We start from the raw sequence: 23,806 nt of genomic DNA on the forward strand, positions 1-23,806 counted from the left end.
AACGTCATAACTTAATTACCTCCTCCCCACTCAATGGTTACTTAATCCATTCCTTAGATTTGTATGACATTCTGTCACTAAGGAGTGACTTAATCATTCTGAGGTGTGTGAATCTATAATTATGGGTGTGTGCAATAGTAGTGAGTGGGGAGGTAAGAAAACAAAAAATTGCCTAGCCCTTTTAAAACTTTGTTGGTATTGGCTTCGTCTAACAGGATGCAGCTGTTCAGTGTTTTCTACGGAGCAACTGCCCCACTGCTGGGTAAACTCTTGGGCCCTGGCCCTGGCACTGTCTTTTATAAATGAAACACAAAATTTGTCCCACATCAGGATGTGGATTTAAATTATTTTATTAATGCATAGGTACATAATAAAATTAGAGGAAGTAGGTGCTGGGCCTCTTGTATGCGAAGGTGTTGAGGCGTTTGTGGTGGTGCACGCGCTTGGGCAGCGGGAATCTGATGTGGCTGTTGTGGAACTGCTTGACCTGTGGCCGACGGCACGCCGACGCCTTGATAACTTCCACTTTGATGATCTGGAACAAACCACAGAAAATTTGTAAAGTTATTAGGTAAGAAAAAGAGAAGAAAAAATGGCTCATAGTAATTATCGATAACATTCAACTATCTGCAGCATTTCAAATAAGCGCTTACTGTTTGACTAAATTAGTCATACTGTTATGAATCTGGGATCATTGAATTCCATAGATGTTGCAGTTAACTGCGGCGTTCAAAAAGGCAGTTGGATGAAACAGCTAGCAATTTGACTAGTTAGCGCCATCGAATCTTATTTGCATTCCATATATCGTTCAGCCAACTTGTTACTGGAGCATTGCAATGCTTAGCCAGCTCATTTTTCTAGTCTAACAGACCTTAAGACCTTGGTAAAAAAATGCTAGCTGTAGAACTACTTCAATTATATGACAGCCCTTGAATTCACAATAATGATCAATGTTTTACTCAAGTACAAATATTATAAAGCTTTGAAGGAGATGGTTTGTTGGATAGAAACTATCTCAGGAATCACTGGTTTGATTTGAAAATCATTCAGATCTAATATAGGGATGAAACTATACAGTAATACAGCTTGTACATTAAAATAGCACTCAAGATGTAAGGAATGGCTCAGAACGAATCAAGATGTTAATAATCTAAAAAATCCCATATGTTGTTAGTTTTATTTTAAAAGTTTACCTGGATAGAGTGAGCACGGGCTCTGTGCCTGGCTCCCATATCACGGTAGCACTGAGTGACTGCGCCTCCAACACTGAGGTCACGGTACTCGCGGTACATGTTGTGTACACCGGAGCGAGACTCGTAGCGCAGCCAGATACCGAAGTTCTTGATCTTCACAGGGCTCTTCTCTGGGATTTCCTGTAAAGGTAAAATTCACAATTTTAAGAAAGTCTTTTCAAAAATATTTTGATTTCTTGTTAAGAGTGAATTAAAGAACCTATTCCAACCACTCCCACTACTGGGCAAATGGCATAGGCTTTGTAAACAGACTGTTCATGTGGAACATTTAAACCGGTTTTCCTCGGGACCCCTGGGACCGATTTCAAAAATATTTTAATTTCATGTGTGAAGTAAAGAACCTATTTCAATCACTCCCACTACTAGGCAAATGGCTCAGGCCTTGTAAAGTGACTCTTCATGGAGAATATTTGAACCGGTTTTTCACCCGGACCCCAGGGACCGATTTCAAAAATATTTTAATTTCATGTTAAGAGTGAAGCAAAAGAACCTACTTTGACCACTCCCACTACTGGGCAAATGCCAAAGACTTTGTTAAGTGACTATCTAAGGAGAACATTTGAAACGGTTACAGATTTCAAAAATATTTTAATTTCATGTTAAAGTGAAGTAAAGAACCTATTCCAATCACTCCCACTACTGGGCAAATAAGACAGGCTTTGTAAAGCGACTGTTCATGTGGAATATTAGAACCGGTTTTTCTCCGGACCCCAGGGACTGAGTTCAAAAATATTTGGATTTCATGTTAAGAGTGAAGTAAAGAACCTATTTTGACCACTCCCACTACTGGGCAAATGCCAAAGACTTTGTTAAGTGACTATCTAAGGAGAACATTTGAATCGGTTTTTCTCGGGACCCCTGGGACCGATTACAAAAATATTTTAATTTCATGTTAAAGTGAAGTAAAGAACCTATTCCAATCACTCCCACTACTGGGCAAATAAGACAGGCTTTGTAAAGCGACTGTTCATGTGGAATATTAGAACCGGTTTTTCTCCGGACCCCAGGGACTGAGTTCAAAAATATTTGGATTTCATGTTAAGAGTGAAGTAAAGAACCTATTTTGACCACTCCCACTACTGGGCAAATGCCAAAGACTTTGTTAAGTGACTATCTGAGGAGAACATTTGAATCGGTTTTTTTCTCGGGTCTCCTTTGACCGATTTCAAAAATATTTTAATTTCATGTTAAAAGTGAATTAAGGAACCTATTTCAATCACTCCCACTCCTGGGCAAATAAGTCAGGCTTTGTAAAGCGACTGTTCATGTGGAATATTAGAACCGGGTTTTCTCCAGACCCCAAGGACTGATTTCAAAAATATTTTGATTTCATGTTAAGAGTGAAGTAAAGAACCTACTTTGACCACTCCCACTACTGGGCAAATGCCAAAGACTTTGTTAAGTGACTATCTGAGGAGAACATTTGAATCGGTTTTTTTTCTCGGGTCTCCTTTGACCGATTTCAAAAATATTTTAATTTCATGTTAAAAGTGAATTAAGGAACCTATTTCAATCACTCCCACTACTGGGTAAATAAGACAGGCTTTGTAAAGTGACTGTTCATGTGGAATATTAGAACCGGGTTTTCTCCGGACCCCAAGGACTGATTTCAAAAATATTTTGATTTCATGTTAAGAGTGAAGTAAAGAACCTACTTTGACCACTCCCAGTACTGGGCAAATGCCAAAGACTTTGTTAAGTGACTATCTGAGGAGAACATTTGAATCGGTTTTTCTCGGTCTCCTTTGACCGATTTCAAAAATATTTTAATTTCATGTTAAAAGTGAAGTAAGGAACCTACTTCAATCACTCCCACTCCTGGGCAAATAAGTCAGGCTTTGTAAAGCGACTGTTCATGTGGAATATTAGAACCGGGTTTTCTCCGGACCCCAAGGACTGAATTCAAAAATATTTTGATTTCATGTTAAGAGTGAAGTAAAGAACCTACTTTGACCACTCCCACTACTGGGCAAATGCCAAAGACTTTGTTAAGTGACTATCTGAGGAGAACATTTGAATCAGTTTTTCTCGGTCTCCTTTGACCGATTTCAAAAATATTTTAATTTCATGTTAAAAGTGAATTAAGGAACCTATTTCAATCACTCCCACTCCTGGGCAAATAAGTCAGGCTTTGTAAAGCGACTGTTCATGTGGAATATTAGAACCGGGTTTTCTCCGGACCCCAAGGACTGATTTCAAAAATATTTTGATTTCATGTTAAGAGTGAAGTAAAGAACCTACTTTGACCACTCCCACTACTGGGCAAATGCCAGAGACTTTGTTAAGTGACTATCTGAGGAGAACATTTGAATCGGTTTTTTTTCTTGGGTCTCCTTTGACCAATTTCAAAAATATTTTAATTTCATGTTAAAAGTGAATTAAGGAACCTATTTCAATCACTCCCACTACTGGGTAAATAAGACAGGCTTTGTAAAGCGACTGTTCATGTGGAATATTAGAACTGGGTTTTCTCCGGACCCCAAGGACTGATTTCAAATATATTTTGATTTCATGTTAAGAGTGAAGTAAAGAACCTACTTTGACCACTCCCAGTACTGGGCAAATGCCAAAGACTTTGTTAAGTGACTATCTGAGGAGAACATTTGAATCGGTTTTTTTCTCGGGTCTCCTTTGACCGATTTCAAAAATATTTTAATTTCATGTTAAAAGTGAAGTAAGGAACCTACTTCAATCACTCCCACTCCTGGGCAAATAAGTCAGGCTTTGTAAAGCGACTGTTCATGTGGAATATTAGAACCGGGTTTTCTCCGGACCCCAAGGACTGATTTCAAAAATATTTTGATTTCATGTTCAGAGTGAAGTAAAGAACCTACTTTGACCACTCCCACTACTGGGCAAATGCCAGAGACTTTGTTAAGTGACTATCTGAGGAGAACATTTGAATCGGTTTTTTTCTCGGGTCTCCTTTGACCGATTTCAAAAATATTTTAATTTCATGTTAAAAGTGAATTAAGGAACCTATTTCAATCACTCCCACTCCTGGGCAAATAAGTCAGGCTTTGTAAAGCGACTGTTCATGTGGAATATTAGAACCGGGTTTTCTCCGGACCCCAAGGACTGATTTCAAAAATATTTTGATTTCATGTTAAGAGTGAAGTAAAGAACCTACTTTGACCACTCCCAGTACTGGGCAAATGCCAAAGACTTTGTTAAGTGACTATCTGAGGAGAACATTTGAATCAGTTTTTCTCGGTCTCCTTTGACCGATTTCAAAAATATTTTAATTTCATGTTAAAAGTGAAGTAAGGAACCTACTTCAATCACTCCCACTCCTGGGCAAATAAGTCAGGCTTTGTAAAGCGACTGTTCATGTGGAATATTAGAACCGGGTTTTCTCCGGACCCCAAGGACTGATTTCAAAAATATTTTGATTTCATGTTAAGAGTGAAGTAAAGAACCTACTTTGACAACTCCCAGTACTGGGCAAATGCCAAAGACTTTGTTAAGTGACTATCTGAGGAGAACATTTGAATCAGTTTTTTTCTCGGGTCTCCTTTGACCGATTTCAAAAATATTTTAATTTCATGTTAAAAGTGAATTAAGGAACCTATTTCAATCACTCCCACTCCTGGGCAAATAAGTCAGGCTTTGTAAAGCGACTGTTCATGTGGAATATTAGAACCGGGTTTTCTCCGGACCCCAAGGACTGATTTCAAAAATATTTTGATTTCATGTTAAGAGTGAAGTAAAGAACCTACTTTGACCACTCCCACTACTGGGCAAATGCCAGAGACTTTGTTAAGTGACTATCTGAGGAGAACATTTGAATCGGTTTTTTTTCTTGGGTCTCCTTTGACCGATTTCAAAAATATTTTAATTTCATGTTAAAAGTGAATTAAGGAACCTATTTCAATCACTCCCACTACTGGGTAAATAAGACAGGCTTTGTAAAGCGACTGTTCATGTGGAATATTAGAACTGGGTTTTCTCCGGACCCCAAGGACTGATTTCAAATATATTTTGATTTCATGTTAAGAGTGAAGTAAAGAACCTACTTTGACCACTCCCACTACTGGGCAAATGCCAAAGACTTTGTTAAGTGACTATCTGAGGAGAACATTTGAATCGGTTTTTTTCTCGGGTCTCCTTTGACCGATTTCAAAAATATTTTAATTTCATGTTAAAAGTGAAGTAAGGAACCTACTTCAATCACTCCCACTCCTGGGCAAATAAGTCAGGCTTTGTAAAGCGACTGTTCATGTGGAATATTAGAACCGGGTTTTCTCCGGACCCCAAGGACTGATTTCAAAAATATTTTGATTTCATGTTAAGAGTGAAGTAAAGAACCTACTTTGACCACTCCCACTACTGGGCAAATGCCAGAGACTTTGTTAAGTGACTATCTGAGGAGAACATTTGAATCGGTTTTTTTTCTTGGGTCTCCTTTGACCGATTTCAAAAATATTTTAATTTCATGTTAAAAGTGAATTAAGGAACCTATTTCAATCACTCCCACTACTGGGTAAATAAGACAGGCTTTGTAAAGCGACTGTTCATGTGGAATATTAGAACCGGGTTTTCTCCGGACCCCAAGGACTGATTTCAAAAATATTTTGATTTCATGTTAAGAGTGAAGTAAAGAACCTACTTTGACCACTCCCAGTACTGGGCAAATGCCAAAGACTTTGTTAAGTGACTATCTGAGGAGAACATTTGAATCGGTTTTTCTCGGGTCTCCTTTGACCGTTTTAAAATATTTTAATTTCATGTTAAAAGTGAAGTAAGGAACCTACTTCAATCACTCCCACTCCTGGGCAAATAAGTCAGGCTTTGTAAAGCGACTGTTCATGTGGAATATTAGAACCGGGTTTTCTCCGGACCCCAAGGACTGATTTCAAAAATATTTTGATTTCATGTTAAGAGTGAAGTAAAGAACCTACTTTGACCACTCCCACTACTGGGCAAATGCCAAAGACTTTGTTAAGTGACTATCTGAGGAGAACATTTGAATCGGTTTTTTTCTCGGGTCTCCTTTGACCGATTTCAAAAATATTTTAATTTCATGTTAAAAGTGAATTAAGGAACCTATTTCAATCACTCCCACTCCTGGGCAAATAAGTCAGGCTTTGTAAAGCGACTGTTCATGTGGAATATTAGAACCGGGTTTTCCGGACCCCAAGGACTGATTTCAAAAATATTTTGATTTCATGTTAAGAGTGAAGTAAAGAACCTACTTTGACCACTCCCACTACTGGGCAAATGCCAAAGACTTTGTTAAGTGACTATCTGAGGAGAACATTTGAATCGGTTTTTTTCTCGGGTCTCCTTTGACCGATTTCAAAAATATTTTAATTTCATGTTAAAAGTGAAGTAAGGAACCTATTCCAATCACTCCCAATACTGGGCAAATAAGACAGGCTTTGTAAAGCGACTGTTCATGTGGAATATTAGAACCGGTTTTTCTCCGGACCCCAGGGACCGATTTCAAAAATATTTGGATTTCATGTTAAGAGTGAAGTAAAGAACCTATTTTGACCACTCCCACTACTGGGCAAATGCCAAAGACTTTGTTAAGTGACTATCTGAGGAGAACATTTGAATCGGTTTTTTTTCTCGGGTCTCCTTTGACCGATTTCAAAAATATTTTAATTTCATGTTAAAAGTGAAGTAAGGAACCTATTTTGACCACTCCCACTACTGGGCAAATGCCAAAGACTTTGTTAAGTGACTATCTAAGGAGAACATTTAAACCGGTTTTCCTCGGGTCTCCTTTGACCGATTTCAAAAATATTTTAATTTCATGTTAAAAGTGAAGTAAGGAACCTACTTCAATCACTCCCACTCCTGGGCAAATAAGTCAGGCTTTGTAAAGCGACTGTTCATGTGGAATATTAGAACCGGGTTTTCTCCGGCCCCCAAGGACTGATTTCAAAAATATTTTGATTTCATGTTAAGAGTGAAGTAAAGAACCTACTTTGACCACTCCCAGTACTGGGCAAATAAGTCAGGCTTTGTAAAGCGACTGTTCATGTGGAATATTAGAACCGGGTTTTCTCCGGACCCCAAGGACTGATTTCAAATATATTTTGATTTCATGTTAAGAGTGAAGTAAAGAACCTACTTTGACCACTCCCAGTACTGGGCAAATGCCAAAGACTTTGTTAAGTGACTATCTGAGGAGAACATTTGAATCGGTTTTTTTCTCGGGTCTCCTTTGACCGATTTCAAAAATATTTTAATTTCATGTTAAAAGTGAAGTAAGGAACCTACTTCAATCACTCCCACTCCTGGGCAAATAAGTCAGGCTTTGTAAAGCGACTGTTCATGTGGAATATTAGAACCGGGTTTTCTCCGGACCCCAAGGACTGATTTCAAAAATATTTTGATTTCATGTTAAGAGTGAAGTAAAGAACCTACTTTGACCACTCCCACTACTGGGCAAATGCCAGAGACTTTGTTAAGTGACTATCTGAGGAGAACATTTGAATCGGTTTTTTTTCTTGGGTCTCCTTTGACCGATTTCAAAAATATTTTAATTTCATGTTAAAAGTGAATTAAGGAACCTATTTCAATCACTCCCACTACTGGGTAAATAAGACAGGCTTTGTAAAGCGACTGTTCATGTGGAATATTAGAACCGGGTTTTCCGGACCCCAAGGACTGATTTCAAAAATATTTTGATTTCATGTTAAGAGTGAAGTAAAGAACCTACTTTGACCACTCCCAGTACTGGGCAAATGCCAAAGACTTTGTTAAGTGACTATCTGAGGAGAACATTTGAATCGGTTTTTTTCTCGGGTCTCCTTTGACCGTTTTAAAAATATTTTAATTTCATGTTAAAAGTGAAGTAAGGAACCTACTTCAATCACTCCCACTCCTGGGCAAATAAGTCAGGCTTTGTAAAGCGACTGTTCATGTGGAATATTAGAACCGGGTTTTCTCCGGACCCCAAGGACTGATTTCAAAAATATTTTGATTTCATGTTAAGAGTGAAGTAAAGAACCTACTTTGACCACTCCCACTACTGGGCAAATGCCAAAGACTTTGTTAAGTGACTATCTGAGGAGAACATTTGAATCGGTTTTTTTCTCGGGTCTCCTTTGACCGATTTCAAAAATATTTTAATTTCATGTTAAAAGTGAATTAAGGAACCTATTTCAATCACTCCCACTCCTGGGCAAATAAGTCAGGCTTTGTAAAGCGACTGTTCATGTGGAATATTAGAACCGGGTTTTCTCCGGACCCCAAGGACTGATTTCAAAAATATTTTGATTTCATGTTAAGAGTGAAGTAAAGAACCTACTTTGACCACTCCCACTACTGGGCAAATGCCAAAGACTTTGTTAAGTGACTATCTGAGGAGAACATTTGAATCGGTTTTTTTCTCGGGTCTCCTTTGACCGATTTCAAAAATATTTTAATTTCATGTTAAAAGTGAAGTAAGGAACCTATTCCAATCACTCCCAATACTGGGCAAATAAGACAGGCTTTGTAAAGCGACTGTTCATGTGGAATATTAGAACCGGTTTTTCTCCGGACCCCAGGGACCGATTTCAAAAATATTTGGATTTCATGTTAAGAGTGAAGTAAAGAACCTATTTTGACCACTCCCACTACTGGGCAAATGCCAAAGACTTTGTTAAGTGACTATCTGAGGAGAACATTTGAATCGGTTTTTTTTCTCGGGTCTCCTTTGACCGATTTCAAAAATATTTTAATTTCATGTTAAAAGTGAAGTAAGGAACCTATTTTGACCACTCCCACTACTGGGCAAATGCCAAAGACTTTGTTAAGTGACTATCTAAGGAGAACATTTAAACCGGTTTTCCTCGGGTCTCCTTTGACCGATTTCAAAAATATTTTAATTTCATGTTAAAAGTGAAGTAAGGAACCTACTTCAATCACTCCCACTCCTGGGCAAATAAGTCAGGCTTTGTAAAGCGACTGTTCATGTGGAATATTAGAACCGGGTTTTCTCCGGCCCCCAAGGACTGATTTCAAAAATATTTTGATTTCATGTTAAGAGTGAAGTAAAGAACCTACTTTGACCACTCCCAGTACTGGGCAAATAAGTCAGGCTTTGTAAAGCGACTGTTCATGTGGAATATTAGAACCGGGTTTTCTCCGGACCCCAAGGACTGATTTCAAAAATATTTTGATTTCATGTTAAGAGTGAAGTAAAGAACCTACTTTGACCACTCCCACTACTGGGCAAATGCCAAAGACTTTGTTAAGTGACTATCTGAGGAGAACATTTGAATCGGTTTTTTTCTCGGGTCTCCTTTGACCGATTTCAAAAATATTTTAATTTCATGTTAAAAGTGAATTAAGGAACCTATTTCAATCACTCCCACTACTGGGTAAATAAGACAGGCTTTGTAAAGAGACTGTTCATGTGGAATATTAGAACCGGGTTTTCCGGACCCCAAGGACTGATTTCAAAAATATTTTGATTTCATGTTAAGAGTGAAGTAAAGAACCTACTTTGACCACTCCCAGTACTGGGCAAATGCCAAAGACTTTGTTAAGTGACTATCTGAGGAGAACATTTGAATCGGTTTTTTTCTCGGGTCTCCTTTGACCGTTTTAAAAATATTTTAATTTCATGTTAAAAGTGAAGTAAGGAACCTACTTCAATCACTCCCACTCCTGGGCAAATAAGTCAGGCTTTGTAAAGCGACTGTTCATGTGGAATATTAGAACCGGGTTTCTCCGGACCCCAAGGACTGATTTCAAAAATATTTTGATTTCATGTTAAGAGTGAAGTAAAGAACCTACTTTGACCACTCCCAGTACTGGGCAAATGCCAAAGACTTTGTTAAGTGACTATCTGAGGAGAACATTTGAATCGGTTTTTTTCTCGGGTCTCCTTTGACCGATTTCAAAAATATTTTAATTTCATGTTAAAAGTGAAGTAAGGAACCTACTTCAATCACTCCCACTCCTGGGCAAATAAGTCAGGCTTTGTAAAGCGACTGTTCATGTGGAATATTAGAACCGGTTTTCTCCGGACCCCAAGGACTGATTTCAAAATATTTTGATTTCATGTTAAGAGTGAAGTAAAGAACCTACTTTGACCACTCCCACTACTGGGCAAATGCCAGAGACTTTGTTAAGTGACTATCTGAGGAGAACATTTGAATCGGTTTTTTTTCTTGGGTCTCCTTTGACCGATTTCAAAAATATTTTAATTTCATGTTAAAAGTGAATTAAGGAACCTATTTCAATCACTCCCACTACTGGGTAAATAAGACAGGCTTTGTAAAGAGACTGTTCATGTGGAATATTAGAACCGGGTTTTCTCCGGACCCCAAGGACTGATTTCAAAAATATTTTGATTTCATGTTAAGAGTGAAGTAAAGAACCTACTTTGACCACTCCCAGTACTGGGCAAATGCCAAAGACTTTGTTAAGTGACTATCTGAGGAGAACATTTGAATCGGTTTTTTTCTCGGGTCTCCTTTGACCGTTTTAAAAATATTTTAATTTCATGTTAAAAGTGAAGTAAGGAACCTACTTCAATCACTCCCACTCCTGGGCAAATAAGTCAGGCTTTGTAAAGCGACTGTTCATGTGGAATATTAGAACCGGGTTTTCTCCAGACCCCAGGGACTGATTTCAAAAATATTTTGATTTCATGTTAAGAGTGAAGTAAAGAACCTACTTTGACCACTCCCACTACTGGGCAAATGCCAAAGACTTTGTTAAGTGACTATCTGAGGAGAACATTTGAATCGGTTTTTTTTCTCGAGTCTCCTTTGACCGATTTCAAAAATATTTTAATTTCATGTTAAAAGTGAATTAAGGAACCTATTTCAATCACTCCCACTACTGGGTAAATAAGACAGGCTTTGAAAAGTGACTGTTCATGTGGAATATTAGAACCGGGTTTTCTCCGGACCCCAAGGACTGATTTCAAAAATATTTTGATTTCATGTTAAGAGTGAAGTAAAGAACCTACTTTGACCACTCCCAGTACTGGGCAAATGCCAAAGACTTTGTTAAGTGACTATCTGAGGAGAACATTTGAATCGGTTTTTTTCTCGGGTCTCCTTTGACCGATTTCAAAAATATTTTAATTTCATGTTAAAAGTGAAGTAAGGAACCTACTTCAATCACTCCCACTCCTGGGCAAATAAGTCAGGCTTTGTAAAGCGACTGTTCATGTGGAATATTAGAACCGGGTTTTCTCCGGACCCCAAGGACTGATTTCAAAAATATTTTGATTTCATGTTAAGAGTGAAGTAAAGAACCTACTTTGACCACTCCCACTACTGGGCAAATGCCAAAGACTTTGTTAAGTGACTATCTGAGGAGAACATTTGAATCAGTTTTTTTCTCGGGTCTCCTTTGACCGATTTCAAAAATATTTTAATTTCATGTTAAAAGTGAATTAAGGAACCTATTTCAATCACTCCCACTACTGGGTAAATAAGACAGGCTTTGTAAAGCGACTGTTCATGTGGAATATTAGAACCGGGTTTTCTCCGGACCCCAAGGACTGATTTCAAAAATATTTTGATTTCATGTTAAGAGTGAAGTAAAGAACCTACTTTGACCACTCCCACTACTGGGCAAATGCCAAAGACTTTGTTAAGTGACTATCTGAGGAGAACATTTGAATCGGTTTTTTTCTCGGGTCTCCTTTGACCGATTTCAAAAATATTTTAATTTCATGTTAAAAGTGAAGTAAGGAACCTACTTCAATCACTCCCACTCCTGGGCAAATAAGTCAGGCTTTGTAAAGCGACTGTTCATGTGGAATATTAGAACCGGTTTTTCTCTGGACCCCAAGGACTGATTTCAAAAATATTTTGATTTCATGTTAAGAGTGAAGTAAAGAACCTACTTTGACAACTCCCAGTACTGGGCAAATGCCAAAGACTTTGTTAAGTGACTATCTGAGGAGAACATTTGAATCAGTTTTTTTCTCGGGTCTCCTTTGACCGATTTCAAAAATATTTTAATTTCATGTTAAAAGTGAATTAAGGAACCTATTTCAATCACTCCCACTCCTGGGCAAATAAGTCAGGCTTTGTAAAGCGACTGTTCATGTGGAATATTAGAACCGGGTTTTCTCCGACCCCAAGGACTGATTTCAAAAATATTTTGATTTCATGTTGAGAGTGAAGTAAAGAACCTACTTTGACCACTCCCACTACTGGGCAAATGCCAGAGACTTTGTTAAGTGACTATCTGAGGAGAACATTTGAATCAGTTTTTCTCGGTCTCCTTTGACCGATTTCAAAAATATTTTAATTTCATGTCAAAAGTGAATTAAGGAACCTATTTCAATCACTCCCACTACTGGGTAAATAAGACAGGCTTTGTAAAGCGACTGTTCATGTGGAATATTTGAACCGGTTTCTCTCCGACCCCAAGGACTGATTTCAAAAATATTTTGATTTCATGTTAAGAGTGAAGTAAAGAACCTACTTTGACCACTCCCAGTACTGGGCAAATGCCAAAGACTTTGTTAAGTGACTATCTGAGGAGAACATTTGAATCAGTTTTTCTCGGTCTCCTTTGACCGATTTCAAAAATATTTTAATTTCATGTTAAAAGTGAAGTAAGGAACCTATTTCAATCACTCCCACTACTGGGTAAATAAGACAGGCTTTGTAAAGTGACTGTTCATGTGGAATATTAGAACCGGGTTTTCTCCGGACCCCAAGGACTGATTTCAAAAATATTTTGATTTCATGTTAAGAGTGAAGTAAAGAACCTACTTTGACCACTCCCAGTACTGGGCAAATGCCAAAGACTTTGTTAAGTGACTATCTGAGGAGAACATTTGAATCGGTTTTTTCTCGGTCTCCTTTGACCGATTTCAAAAATATTTTAATTTCATGTTAAAAGTGAAGTAAGGAACCTATTTCAATCACTCCCACTCCTGGGCAAATAAGTCAGGCTTTGTAAAGCGACTGTTCATGTGGAATATTAGAACCGGGTTTTCTCCGGACCCCAAGGACTGATTTCAAAAATATTTTGATTTCATGTTAAGAGTGAAGTAAAGAACCTACTTTGACCACTCCCACTACTGGGCAAATGCCAGAGACTTTGTTAAGTGACTATCTGAGGAGAACATTTGAATCGGTTTTTTTTCTTGGGTCTCCTTTGACCGATTTCAAAAATATTTTAATTTCATGTTAAAAGTGAATTAAGGAACCTATTTCAATCACTCCCACTACTGGGTAAATAAGACAGGCTTTGTAAAGAGACTGTTCATGTGGAATATTAGAACCGGGTTTTCTCCGGACCCCAAGGACTGATTTCAAAAATATTTTGATTTCATGTTAAGAGTGAAGTAAAGAACCTACTTTGACCACTCCCAGTACTGGGCAAATGCCAAAGACTTTGTTAAGTGACTATCTGAGGAGAACATTTGAATCGGTTTTTTTCTCGGGTCTCCTTTGACCGTTTTAAAAATATTTTAATTTCATGTTAAAAGTGAAGTAAGGAACCTACTTCAATCACTCCCACTCCTGGGCAAATAAGTCAGGCTTTGTAAAGCGACTGTTCATGTGGAATATTAGAACCGGGTTTTCTCCGGACCCCAAGGACTGATTTCAAAAATATTTTGATTTCATGTTAAGAGTGAAGTAAAGAACCTACTTTGACCACTCCCACTACTGGGCAAATGCCAAAGACTTTGTTAAGTGACTATCTGAGGAGAACATTTGAATCGGTTTTTTTCTCGGGTCTCCTTTGACCGATTTCAAAAATATTTTAATTTCATGTTAAAAGTGAAGTAAGGAACCTATTCCAATCACTCCCAATACTGGGCAAATAAGACAGGCTTTGTAAAGCGACTGTTCATGTGGAATATTAGAACCGGTTTTTCTCCGGACCCCAGGGACCGATTTCAAAAATATTTGGATTTCATGTTAAGAGTGAAGTAAAGAACCTATTTTGACCACTCCCACTACTGGGCAAATGCCAAAGACTTTGTTAAGTGACTATCTGAGGAGAACATTTGAATCGGTTTTTTTTCTCGGGTCTCCTTTGACCGATTTCAAAAATATTTTAATTTCATGTTAAAAGTGAAGTAAGGAACCTATTTTGACCACTCCCACTACTGGGCAAATGCCAAAGACTTTGTTAAGTGACTATCTAAGGAGAACATTTAAACCGGTTTTCCTCGGGTCTCCTTTGACCGATTTCAAAAATATTTTAATTTCATGTTAAAAGTGAAGTAAGGAACCTACTTCAATCACTCCCACTCCTGGGCAAATAAGTCAGGCTTTGTAAAGCGACTGTTCATGTGGAATATTAGAACCGGGTTTTCTCCGGCCCCCAAGGACTGATTTCAAAAATATTTTGATTTCATGTTAAGAGTGAAGTAAAGAACCTACTTTGACCACTCCCAGTACTGGGCAAATAAGTCAGGCTTTGTAAAGCGACTGTTCATGTAGAATATTAGAACCGGGTTTTCTCCGGACCCCAAGGACTGATTTCAAAAATATTATGATTTCATGTTAAGAGTGAAGTAAAGAACCTACTTTGACCACTCCCACTACTGGGCAAATGCCAAAGACTTTGTTAAGTGACTATTTGAGGAGAACATTTGAATCGGTTTTTTTCTCGGGTCTCCTTTGACCGATTTCAAAAATATTTTAATTTCATGTTAAAAGTGAATTAAGGAACCTATTTCAATCACTCCCACTACTGGGTAAATAAGACAGGCTTTGTAAAGCGACTGTTCATGTGGAACATTAGAACCGGTTTTTCTCCGGACCCCAGGGACCGATTTCAAAAATATTTGGATTTCATGTTAAGAGTGAAGTAAAGAACCTATTTTGACCACTCCCACTACTGGGCAAATGCCAAAGACTTTGTTAAGTGACTATCTAAGGAGAACATTTGAAACAGTTTTTCTCGGGACCCCTGGGACCGATTTCAAAAATATTTTAATTTCATGTTAAAAGTGAAGTAAGGAACCTACTTCAATCACTCCCACTCCTGGGCAAATAAGTCAGGCTTTGTAAAGCGACTGTTCATGTGGAATATTAGAACCGGGTTTTCTCCGGCCCCCAAGGACTGATTTCAAAAATATTTTGATTTCATGTTAAGAGTGAATTAAGGAACCTATTTCAATCACTCCCACTACTGGGTAAATAAGACAGGCTTTGTAAAGCGACTGTTCATGTGGAACATTAGAACCGGTTTTTCTCCGGACCCCAGGGACCGATTTCAAAAATATTTGGGTTTCATGTTAAGAGTGAAGTAAAGAACCTACTTTGACCACTCCCAGTACTGGGCAAATGCCAAAGACTTTGTTAAGTGACTATCTGAGGAGAACATTTGAATCAGTTTTTTTCTCGGGTCTCCTTTGACCGATTTCAAAAATATTTTAATTTCATGTTAAAAGTGAATTAAGGAACCTATTTCAATCACTCCCACTACTGGGTAAATAAGACAGGCTTTGTAGAGTGACTGTTCATGTGGAATATTAGAACCGGGTTTTCTCCGGACCCCAATGACTGATTTCAAAAATATTTTGATTTCATGTTAAGAGTGAAGTAAAGAACCTACTTTGACCACTCCCAGTACTGGGCAAATGCCAAAGACTTTGTTAAGTGACTATCTGAGGAGAACATTTGAATCGGTTTTTTTCTCGGGTCTCCTTTGACCGATTTCAAAAATATTTTAATTTCATGTTAAAAGTGAAGTAAGGAACCTACTTCAATCACTCCCACTCCTGGGCAAATAAGTCAGGCTTTGTAAAGCGACTGTTCATGTGGAATATTAGAACCGGTTTTTCTCCGGACCCCAGGGACCGATTTCAAAAATATTTGGATTTCATGTTAAGAGTGAAGTAAAGAACCTATTTTGACCACTCCCACTACTGGGCAAATGCCAAAGACTTTGTTAAGTGAATATCTAAGGAGAACATTTAAACCGGTTTTCCTCGGGACCCCTGGGACCGATTTCAAAAATATTTTAATTTCATGTGTGAAGTAAAGAACCTATTTCAATCACTCCCACTACTAGGCAAATGGCTCAGGCCTTGTAAAGTGACTCTTCATGGAGAATATTTGAACCGGTTTTTCACCCGGACCCCAGGGACCGATTTCAAAAATATTTTAATTTCATGTTAAGAGTGAAGCAAAAGAACCTACTTTGACCACTCCCACTACTGGGCAAATGCCAAAGACTTTGTTAAGTGACTATCTAAGGAGAACATTTGAAACGGTTTTTCTCGGGACCCCTGGGACAGATTTCAAAAATATTTTAATTTCATGTTAAAAGTGAAGTAAGGAACCTATTCCAATCACTCCCAATACTGGGCAAATAAGACAGGCTTTGTAAAGCGACTGTTCATGTGGAATATTAGAACCGGTTTTTCTCCGGACCCCAGGGACCGATTTCAAAAATATTTGGATTTCATGTTAAGAGTGAAGTAAAGAACCTATTTTGACCACTCCCACTACTGGGCAAATGCCAAAGACTTTGTTAAGTGACTATCTGAGGAGAACATTTGAATCGGTTTTTTTTCTCGGGTCTCCTTTGACCGATTTCAAAAATATTTTAATTTCATGTTAAAAGTGAAGTAAGGAACCTACTTCAATCACTCCCACTCCTGGGCAAATAAGTCAGGCTTTGTAAAGCGACTGTTCATGTGGAATATTAGAACCGGGTTTTCTCCGGACCCCAAGGACTGATTTCAAAAATATTTTGATTTCATGTTAAGAGTGAAGTAAAGAACCTACTTTGACCACTCCCAGTACTGGGCAAATGCCAAAGACTTTGTTAAGTGACTATCTGAGGAGAACATTTGAATCGGTTTTTTTCTCGGGTCTCCTTTGACCAATTTCAAAAATATTTTAATTTCATGTTAAAAGTGAAGTAAGGAACCTACTTCAATCACTCCCACTCCTGGGCAAATAAGTCAGGCTTTGTAAAGAGACTGTTCATGTGGAATATTAGAACCGGGTTTTCTCCGGACCCCAAGGACTGATTTCAAAAATATTTTGATTTCATGTTAAGAGTGAAGTAAAGAACCTACTTTGACAACTCCCAGTACTGGGCAAATGCCAAAGACTTTGTTAAGTGACTATCTGAGGAGAACATTTGAATCAGTTTTTTTCTCGGGTCTCCTTTGACCGATTTCAAAAATATTTTAATTTCATGTTAAAAGTGAAGTAAGGAACCTACTTCAATCACTCCCACTCCTGGGCAAATAAGTCAGGCTTTGTAAAGCGACTGTTCATGTGGAATATTAGAACCGGGTTTTCTCCGGACCCCAAGGACTGATTTCAAAAATATTTTGATTTCATGTTAAGAGTGAAGTAAAGAACCTACTTTGACAACTCCCAGTACTGGGCAAATGCCAAAGACTTTGTTAAGTGACTATCTGAGGAGAACATTTGAATCGGTTTTTTTCTCAGGTCTCCTTTGACCGATTTCAAAAATATTTTAATTTCATGTTAAAAGTGAATTAAGGAACCTATTTCAATCACTCCCACTACTGGGTAAGTAAGACAGGCTTTGTAAAGCGACTGTTCATGTGGAATATTAGAACCGGGTTTTCTCCGGACCCCAACGACTTATTTCAAAAATATTTTGATTTCATGTTTAGAGTGAAGTAAAGAACCTACTTTGACCACTCCCAGTACTGGGCAAATGCCAAAGACTTTGTTAAGTGACTATCTGAGGAGAACATTTGAATCGGTTTTTTTCTCGGGTCTCCTTTGACCGATTTCAAAAATATTTTAATTTCATGTTAAAAGTGAAGTAAGGAACCTACTTCAATCACTCCCACTCCTGGGCAAATAAGTCAGGCTTTGTAAAGCGACTGTTCATGTGGAATATTAGAACCGGGTTTTCTCCGGACCCCAAGGACTGATTTCAAAAATATTTTGATTTCATGTTAAGAGTGAAGTAAAGAACCTACTTTGACCACTCCCACTACTGGGCAAATGCCAAAGACTTTGTTAAGTGACTATCTGAGGAGAACATTTGAATCGGTTTTTTTTCTCAGGTCTCCTTTGACCGATTTCAAAAATATTTTAATTTCATGTTAAAAGTGAAGTAAGGAACCTACTTCAATCACTCCCACTCCCGGGCAAATAAGTCAGGCTTTGTAAAGCGACTGTTCATGTGGAATATTAGAACCGGGTTTTCTCCAGACCCCAAGGACTGATTTCAAAAATATTTTGATTTCATGTTAAGAGTGAAGTAAAGAACCTACTTTGACCACTCCCAGTACTGGGCAAATGCCAAAGACTTTTTTAAGTGACTATCTGAGGAGAACATTTGAATCGGTTTTTTTCTCGGGTCTCCTTTGACCGATTTCAAAAATATTTTAATTTCATGTTAAAAGTGAATTAAGGAACCTATTTCAATCACTCCCACTACTGGGTAAATAAGACAGGCTTTGTAAAGTGACTGTTCATGTGGAATATTAGAACCGGGTTTTCTCCGGACCCCAAGGACTGATTTCAAAAATATTTTGATTTCATGTTAAGAGTGAAGTAAAGAACCTACTTTGACCACTCCCAGTACTGGGCAAATGCCAAAGACTTTGTTTAGTGACTATCTGAGGAGAACATTTGAATCGGTTTTTTTCTCGGGTCTCCTTTGACCAATTTCAAAAATATTTTAATTTCATGTTAAAAGTGAAGTAAGGAACCTACTTCAATCACTCCCACTCCTGGGCAAATAAGTCCGGCTTTGTAAAGCGACTGTTCATGTGGAATATTAGAACCGGGTTTTCTCCGGACCCCAAGGACTGATTTTAAAAATATTTTGATTTCATGTAAAGAGTGAAGTAAAGAACCTACTTTGACCACTCCCACTACTGGGCAAATGCCAAAGACTTTGTTAAGTGACTATCTGAGGAGAACATTTGAATCGGTTTTTTTCTCGGGTCTCCTTTGACCGATTTAAAAAATATTTTAATTTCATGTTAAAAGTGAAGTAAGGAACCTACTTCAATCACTCCCACTACTGGGTAAATAAGACAGGCTTTGTAAAGCGACTGTTCATGTGGAATATTAGAACCGGTTTTTCTCCGGACCCCAGGGACCGATTTCAAAAATATTTGGATTTCATGTTAAGAGTGAAGTAAAGAACCTATTTTGACCACTCCCACTACTGGGCAAATGCCAAAGACTTTGTTAAGTGACTATCTGAGGAGAACATTTGAATCGGTTTTTTTTCTCGGGTCTCCTTTGACCGATTTCAAAAATATTTTAATTTCATGTTAAAAGTGAATTAAGGAACCTATTTCAATCACTCCCACTACTGGGTAAATAAGACAGGCTTTGTAAAGCGACTGTTCATGTGGAATATTAGAACCGGTTTTCTCTCGGACCCCAGGGACCGATTTCAAAAATATTTGGATTTCATGTTAAGAGTGAAGTAAAGAACCTATTTTGACCACTCCCACTACTGGGCAAATGCCAAAGACTTTGTTAAGTGACTATCTAAGGAGAACATTTGAATCGGTTTTTCGCGGGACCCCTGGGACCGATTTCAAAAATATTTTAATTTCGTGTTAAGATTGAAGTAAAGAACCTACTTTGACCACTCTTACTACTGGGCAAATGGCTCAGGCCTTGTAAAGTGACTCTTCGTGGAGAATATTTGAACCGGTTTTCCTCGGGACCCCAGGGAGCGATTTCAAAAATATTTGCATTACGTGTTCAGAGTGCACTAAGGAACCCCCTGGAACTACTCCCATTGCTGGGCAAACTATGAGCCCAGACCCTGGCATTGTCCTTTCAAAGCTAGTATTAAACAGAAGAACATGTATACATAAGTAGAAGGTAAAAACATCATCATCCTCCGAGCCTTTTTCCCTACCATGTTGGGGTCGGCTTTCAGTCTAACCGGATTCAGCCGAGGTAAACAGTCTCAACTAAATACCAGCTTAAGGATTAATCTACAAAAGTTATAGAATGCACAATGTATTGAACCATTGTTGAAGTTTTTACCATGTTCTGTTTGCTATCTTTCAATTTTCTCAATGACCAGACTATTATCCATACTGAAATGTCATTGAGAGCTATTTATAGTATATGGATTTCAGATAAACAGTGACGTTCAGTAACACTGGCACTCAGCTGTATCCAGTGCAGTCTAGAAGCCAACTACAATGAAAACGGCTGGCTATCAAATAAGACCTTGTTTACACTTCAACTGCTTGTGACCTAGACCTAATCCTCATGGGAATATGAACAACTCAAAACATATTCTACACAGACAACATAATTCCGATTGGCTTGATCCTTTAAGGAGATTGACAAGGACTCTTGTCTGCAGGCTGAGCTCTTAAGTTCAACAAGTTCTTTATTGTCTTCAGTAAACTGTGTATAATAATTTACTTTGTGTACTAACCCTGATAGAGACAATTTCACCAGTGGTCTTCTTGAACTTCTTCAACTGACGCAAGAAGTACCAGAAACGGGACTTGGCCACAATCTGGTCTGGGGAGAAGATCCTCATCTTGTATAGAGGAGGCTTGGGCTCGCTCTCCGAAGGGAGCTTGCGGCCGATGACCTCATACTCCTTCAGCTACAACACATATTGACAAATTTATTAGACCATTTCACCACTGCATTCTAAGTTCACAATCATTAATGGAATATAGTCCTTATTGATATATGTATTTTTCTGCAATATCTTGAACCAATAAGAGATAAGGTTTATATGAAAAGCAGGCAGCATCACAACATGACATAACCTAAAAATGCACCTATTATTTATGTTTCAATGTGATTACAACCAGCAAGTTAGGTATGAAATTCATAGTAAATACTAAATTAACAGCATTGCGAACATTATTATAATTTGAAAATGTAAAAAACAATACAGCTTCCCGAAAAAAAATTGACGGGGTGCACCGACAACGTGTACGCCACACTCATATCGACAATTTCACTTTTTAACCACTGTTTTTAGTTATTCACCTGTCCGTAGCGAAATTTTGATTTACTTTATCCATTTTTGTGCGATTTTATCACCATTTTATATCAATATTTCGAGACTTACCTCTCCTTTAGCCTTCATTTTCGGAGGTTTTATTCTAAAAGAATCTGTCAACGGAAGCCAGTGTTGCCAGATGATGATCTAGCATTCTCCCCAAATCTCACTCAAAATCCCCCCAAAATGTTAGTATTTTGAGAAAAAACCCCCCGTACTTAGAAAAATATTTATTTAAATACAACCATTTATAATAATTTAGCAATTTTGCTTCCATGACTGGATCAGCATCCTTACTTGCGTCGTCGGCTGCAGTTCCATACATTTTCTCCGAGTTAAATCTCTTGAGCATCTTTGAAGTTACTTTAAAATTAACACATCCTTCCGGCATTGAATGTCTTACTCTCAAAATAGATTAGGCCGTGTTGATGGCTAATCTGTTTCTCAGTATGTCTCTAATAATCGCAACTTGCGAGAAAGCTCTTTCCACAACCTCGTTAGAAAGAAAAAGGCAACGACAAAATTCCTAATGCCAATTTGCTTACATGTCCGTAAGTTTTATCACCAAAACTGCATTTTTGAAGCCATATGCCATATGTGTATGTTTTTGTACGTGGTTCTATGGTGCGTTCAAATTAAGTAGTGAGTAATTTGGTCGCGTTCATTCATAAAACTTTTTCGAAAAATCCTCCAACTCCCTCCAAGCCAATTTTTAATCCCCCCGCTGATCCCCCCAAAGGATTTGTCCCCCCAAAAAATCCCCCGCGGGTAGAAAATACCCCCAAATTTGGGGGGAATCCCCCCAATCTGGCAACACTGACGGAAGCGGAACACTGACGCGAAAGAAAGATGGCGCCGAACTTCGGAAGTTGCCACTAGAAGAACATTTATTTCTTCTAAAAAACACAGTGCGTACAAACAATATACAATGTGTCCCGGGGATAAGTGACCGCCCGAATTTTTTTGAATATTTGTACAAAATTAAGGATAATTTCTTTTATATTTTTGAAAAAAATCATTAAAATTTTTTTATTGTCCGGCCTGTTAAAAACAGGCTTTGCTCTTTTTTTACCGAGTTGGAGTCAAATTTCAACTGACTGTATTTTTGCATTTGTTTGAAATAGCAGCAAACATTGTTCTGAGCTATTGTAGGAAATATCATGTAGTTTATTAATAAATTAAAAGAAAGTGATATTAAGGGGGCATTTATTGGACTTATTTTGGAAAAACTGAAAAGAAAGGCGTTATTTTCTTTGAATTTTTATTTTCTTTTTTTTCTAATAAATGTTTTATTACATTTTTGTTATGTTTGATAATTTTAATTGATAAGATAGGAAGATAGGCTAGTCAATAAAGAAAAAAGAATTTTAAAAGATGTAAAAACTTAGGAAATATCTTAAAAAAACTGCAGCACGTCACAGTATTTACTAAAAAAAATAAAAAAAAAACGAAAGGCGGTAAGTCCCAAATATAAGGGAAATTATCCTTAATTTTGTACAAATATACAAAAAATTTCGGGCGGTCACTTATCCCCGGGACACATTGTATACAAAGTAAGTATTTACAATAATCAAAATTACACATATTGAACTAGAAAATCTATGTTCAATTTTTCAATGAATAAAATTTTGACTAGTCAAGTATTGGTGTCGTGGTGGCCTAGTGGGCAAAGAACCAACCTCTCGAGTATGAGGGCGCGGGTTCGATTCCAGATCAGGCAAGTACCAATGCAACTTTTCTAAGTTTGTATGTACTTTCTAAGTATATCTTAGACACCAATGACTGTGTTTCGGATGGCACGTTAAACTGTAGGTCCCGGCTGTCATTGAACATCCTTGGCAGTCGTCACGGGTAGTCAGAAGCCAGTAAATCTGATACCAGTCTAACCAAGGGGTATTGGGTTGCCTGGGTAACTGGGTTGAGGAGGTCAGGCAGGGCAGTCGCTCCTTGTAAAGCACTGGTACTCAGCTACATCCGGTTAGACTGGAAGCCGACCCCAACATAGTTTTGGAAAAAAGGCTCGGAGGATAAGTATTGAAAATTCTGAATACTTTTTTTTCTACCAAAAGATTTTTCCTTGAAAAACGTGAGTAGTACATTAAGGGTAAACATTACTATAAGCAGAAAAACTATGGAAGCAAAAGATTTAAATTGAACAAAATATATGGGGAACCTTTTTTCATTCTCACGACTGTAACGGCTGGTTTACACGGTACGAGTTAGCGTGCGAGTCAGCCTGCCGAGTAGCTGCACCGCAATAACTCGCACTGTTTGCACTTCACTTACGAGTAACTCGCAAGTGCGACTTGGACAGTAGCTCGCATCCGAGTTTCTTCAACTTTTTTTGTTTTCACTCGCCTGCTCACCCGGCAGCAACTCGCACATGACAGCGACTCGTGCGTCGCTCGCATCGTTTGGACGCGTTCGGCTGTAGCTCGCCAGTGCCAGCAGGGCAGTTGTGAGTGAAACCCATTTTTTTTGTGTGCTACGCCTGTGTACTAAATCCTGTTTGAAATGGCTGCGGATAGATGGTCTTCTGACAATAATATTTCATTTATGAAACATGTTCACTCGACATCGCGACACGACTCGTACTGGGCTGTAGCTAGGTGTCGTGTAGACAGCAAAGGCAAGCCGAGCTACTGGCGTACGAGTAGACAAAC

General features: G+C 38.2%; 1 protein-coding gene and 4 long non-coding RNA genes across 6 annotated transcripts; all 5 read right to left on the reverse strand.

The window, feature by feature from the left end:
- Positions 1-315: 315 nt before the first annotated feature.
- On the reverse strand, positions 316-21,981 carry LOC110381613 (large ribosomal subunit protein eL20). Its single transcript, XM_049847756.2, has 5 exons — positions 21,963-21,981; positions 21,213-21,262; positions 20,559-20,735; positions 1,194-1,373; positions 316-535 (listed from the first exon to the last, which is right to left on the reverse strand). The coding sequence occupies exons 2-5, from the start codon at positions 21,228-21,230 to the stop codon at positions 377-379; spliced, it is 534 nt and encodes a 177-aa protein (XP_049703713.1). The 5' UTR covers positions 21,231-21,262; positions 21,963-21,981; the 3' UTR covers positions 316-376.
- LOC135117168 (uncharacterized) lies at positions 4,581-6,372 on the reverse strand. The gene is made up of 2 exons (XR_010276674.1): positions 5,119-6,372; positions 4,581-4,821 (listed from the first exon to the last, which is right to left on the reverse strand). It is a non-coding gene; the product is annotated as an uncharacterized LOC135117168 (long non-coding RNA).
- On the reverse strand, positions 6,398-9,792 carry LOC135117169 (uncharacterized). 2 transcript variants are annotated; one of them, XR_010276676.1, is made up of 4 exons: positions 9,695-9,792; positions 7,923-9,400; positions 7,332-7,627; positions 6,398-7,184 (listed from the first exon to the last, which is right to left on the reverse strand). It is a non-coding gene; the product is annotated as an uncharacterized LOC135117169 (long non-coding RNA). The 2 variants fall into 2 exon arrangements; XR_010276675.1 differs by lacking the exon at positions 6,398-7,184 and having other exon boundaries at positions 7,220-7,627.
- On the reverse strand, positions 11,089-12,578 carry LOC135117091 (uncharacterized). Its single transcript, XR_010276642.1, has 2 exons — positions 12,501-12,578; positions 11,089-12,208 (listed from the first exon to the last, which is right to left on the reverse strand). It is a non-coding gene; the product is annotated as an uncharacterized LOC135117091 (long non-coding RNA).
- LOC135117090 (uncharacterized) lies at positions 13,448-18,908 on the reverse strand. Its single transcript, XR_010276641.1, has 4 exons — positions 18,405-18,908; positions 17,812-18,107; positions 14,862-17,515; positions 13,448-14,271 (listed from the first exon to the last, which is right to left on the reverse strand). It is a non-coding gene; the product is annotated as an uncharacterized LOC135117090 (long non-coding RNA).
- Positions 21,982-23,806: the final 1,825 nt, after the last annotated feature.

Source organism: Helicoverpa armigera, chromosome 7 (genome assembly GCF_030705265.1).
Source record: "Helicoverpa armigera isolate CAAS_96S chromosome 7, ASM3070526v1, whole genome shotgun sequence".
In the NCBI taxonomy this organism is placed as follows: domain Eukaryota; kingdom Metazoa; phylum Arthropoda; class Insecta; order Lepidoptera; family Noctuidae; genus Helicoverpa; species Helicoverpa armigera.

What these genes read in the sequence shown, in the direction of transcription:
- LOC110381613 (XM_049847756.2), bottom strand. An exon ending in GTGAAATTGTCTCTATCAGG is followed by an intron (nt 1,374 to 20,558) that starts GTTAGTACACAA and finishes TTACCTTTACAG; the next exon opens with GAAATCCCAGAGAAGAGCCC. An exon ending in CCCGTGCTCACTCTATCCAG is followed by an intron (nt 536 to 1,193) that starts GTAAACTTTTAA and finishes GGTTTGTTCCAG; the next exon opens with ATCATCAAAGTGGAAGTTAT.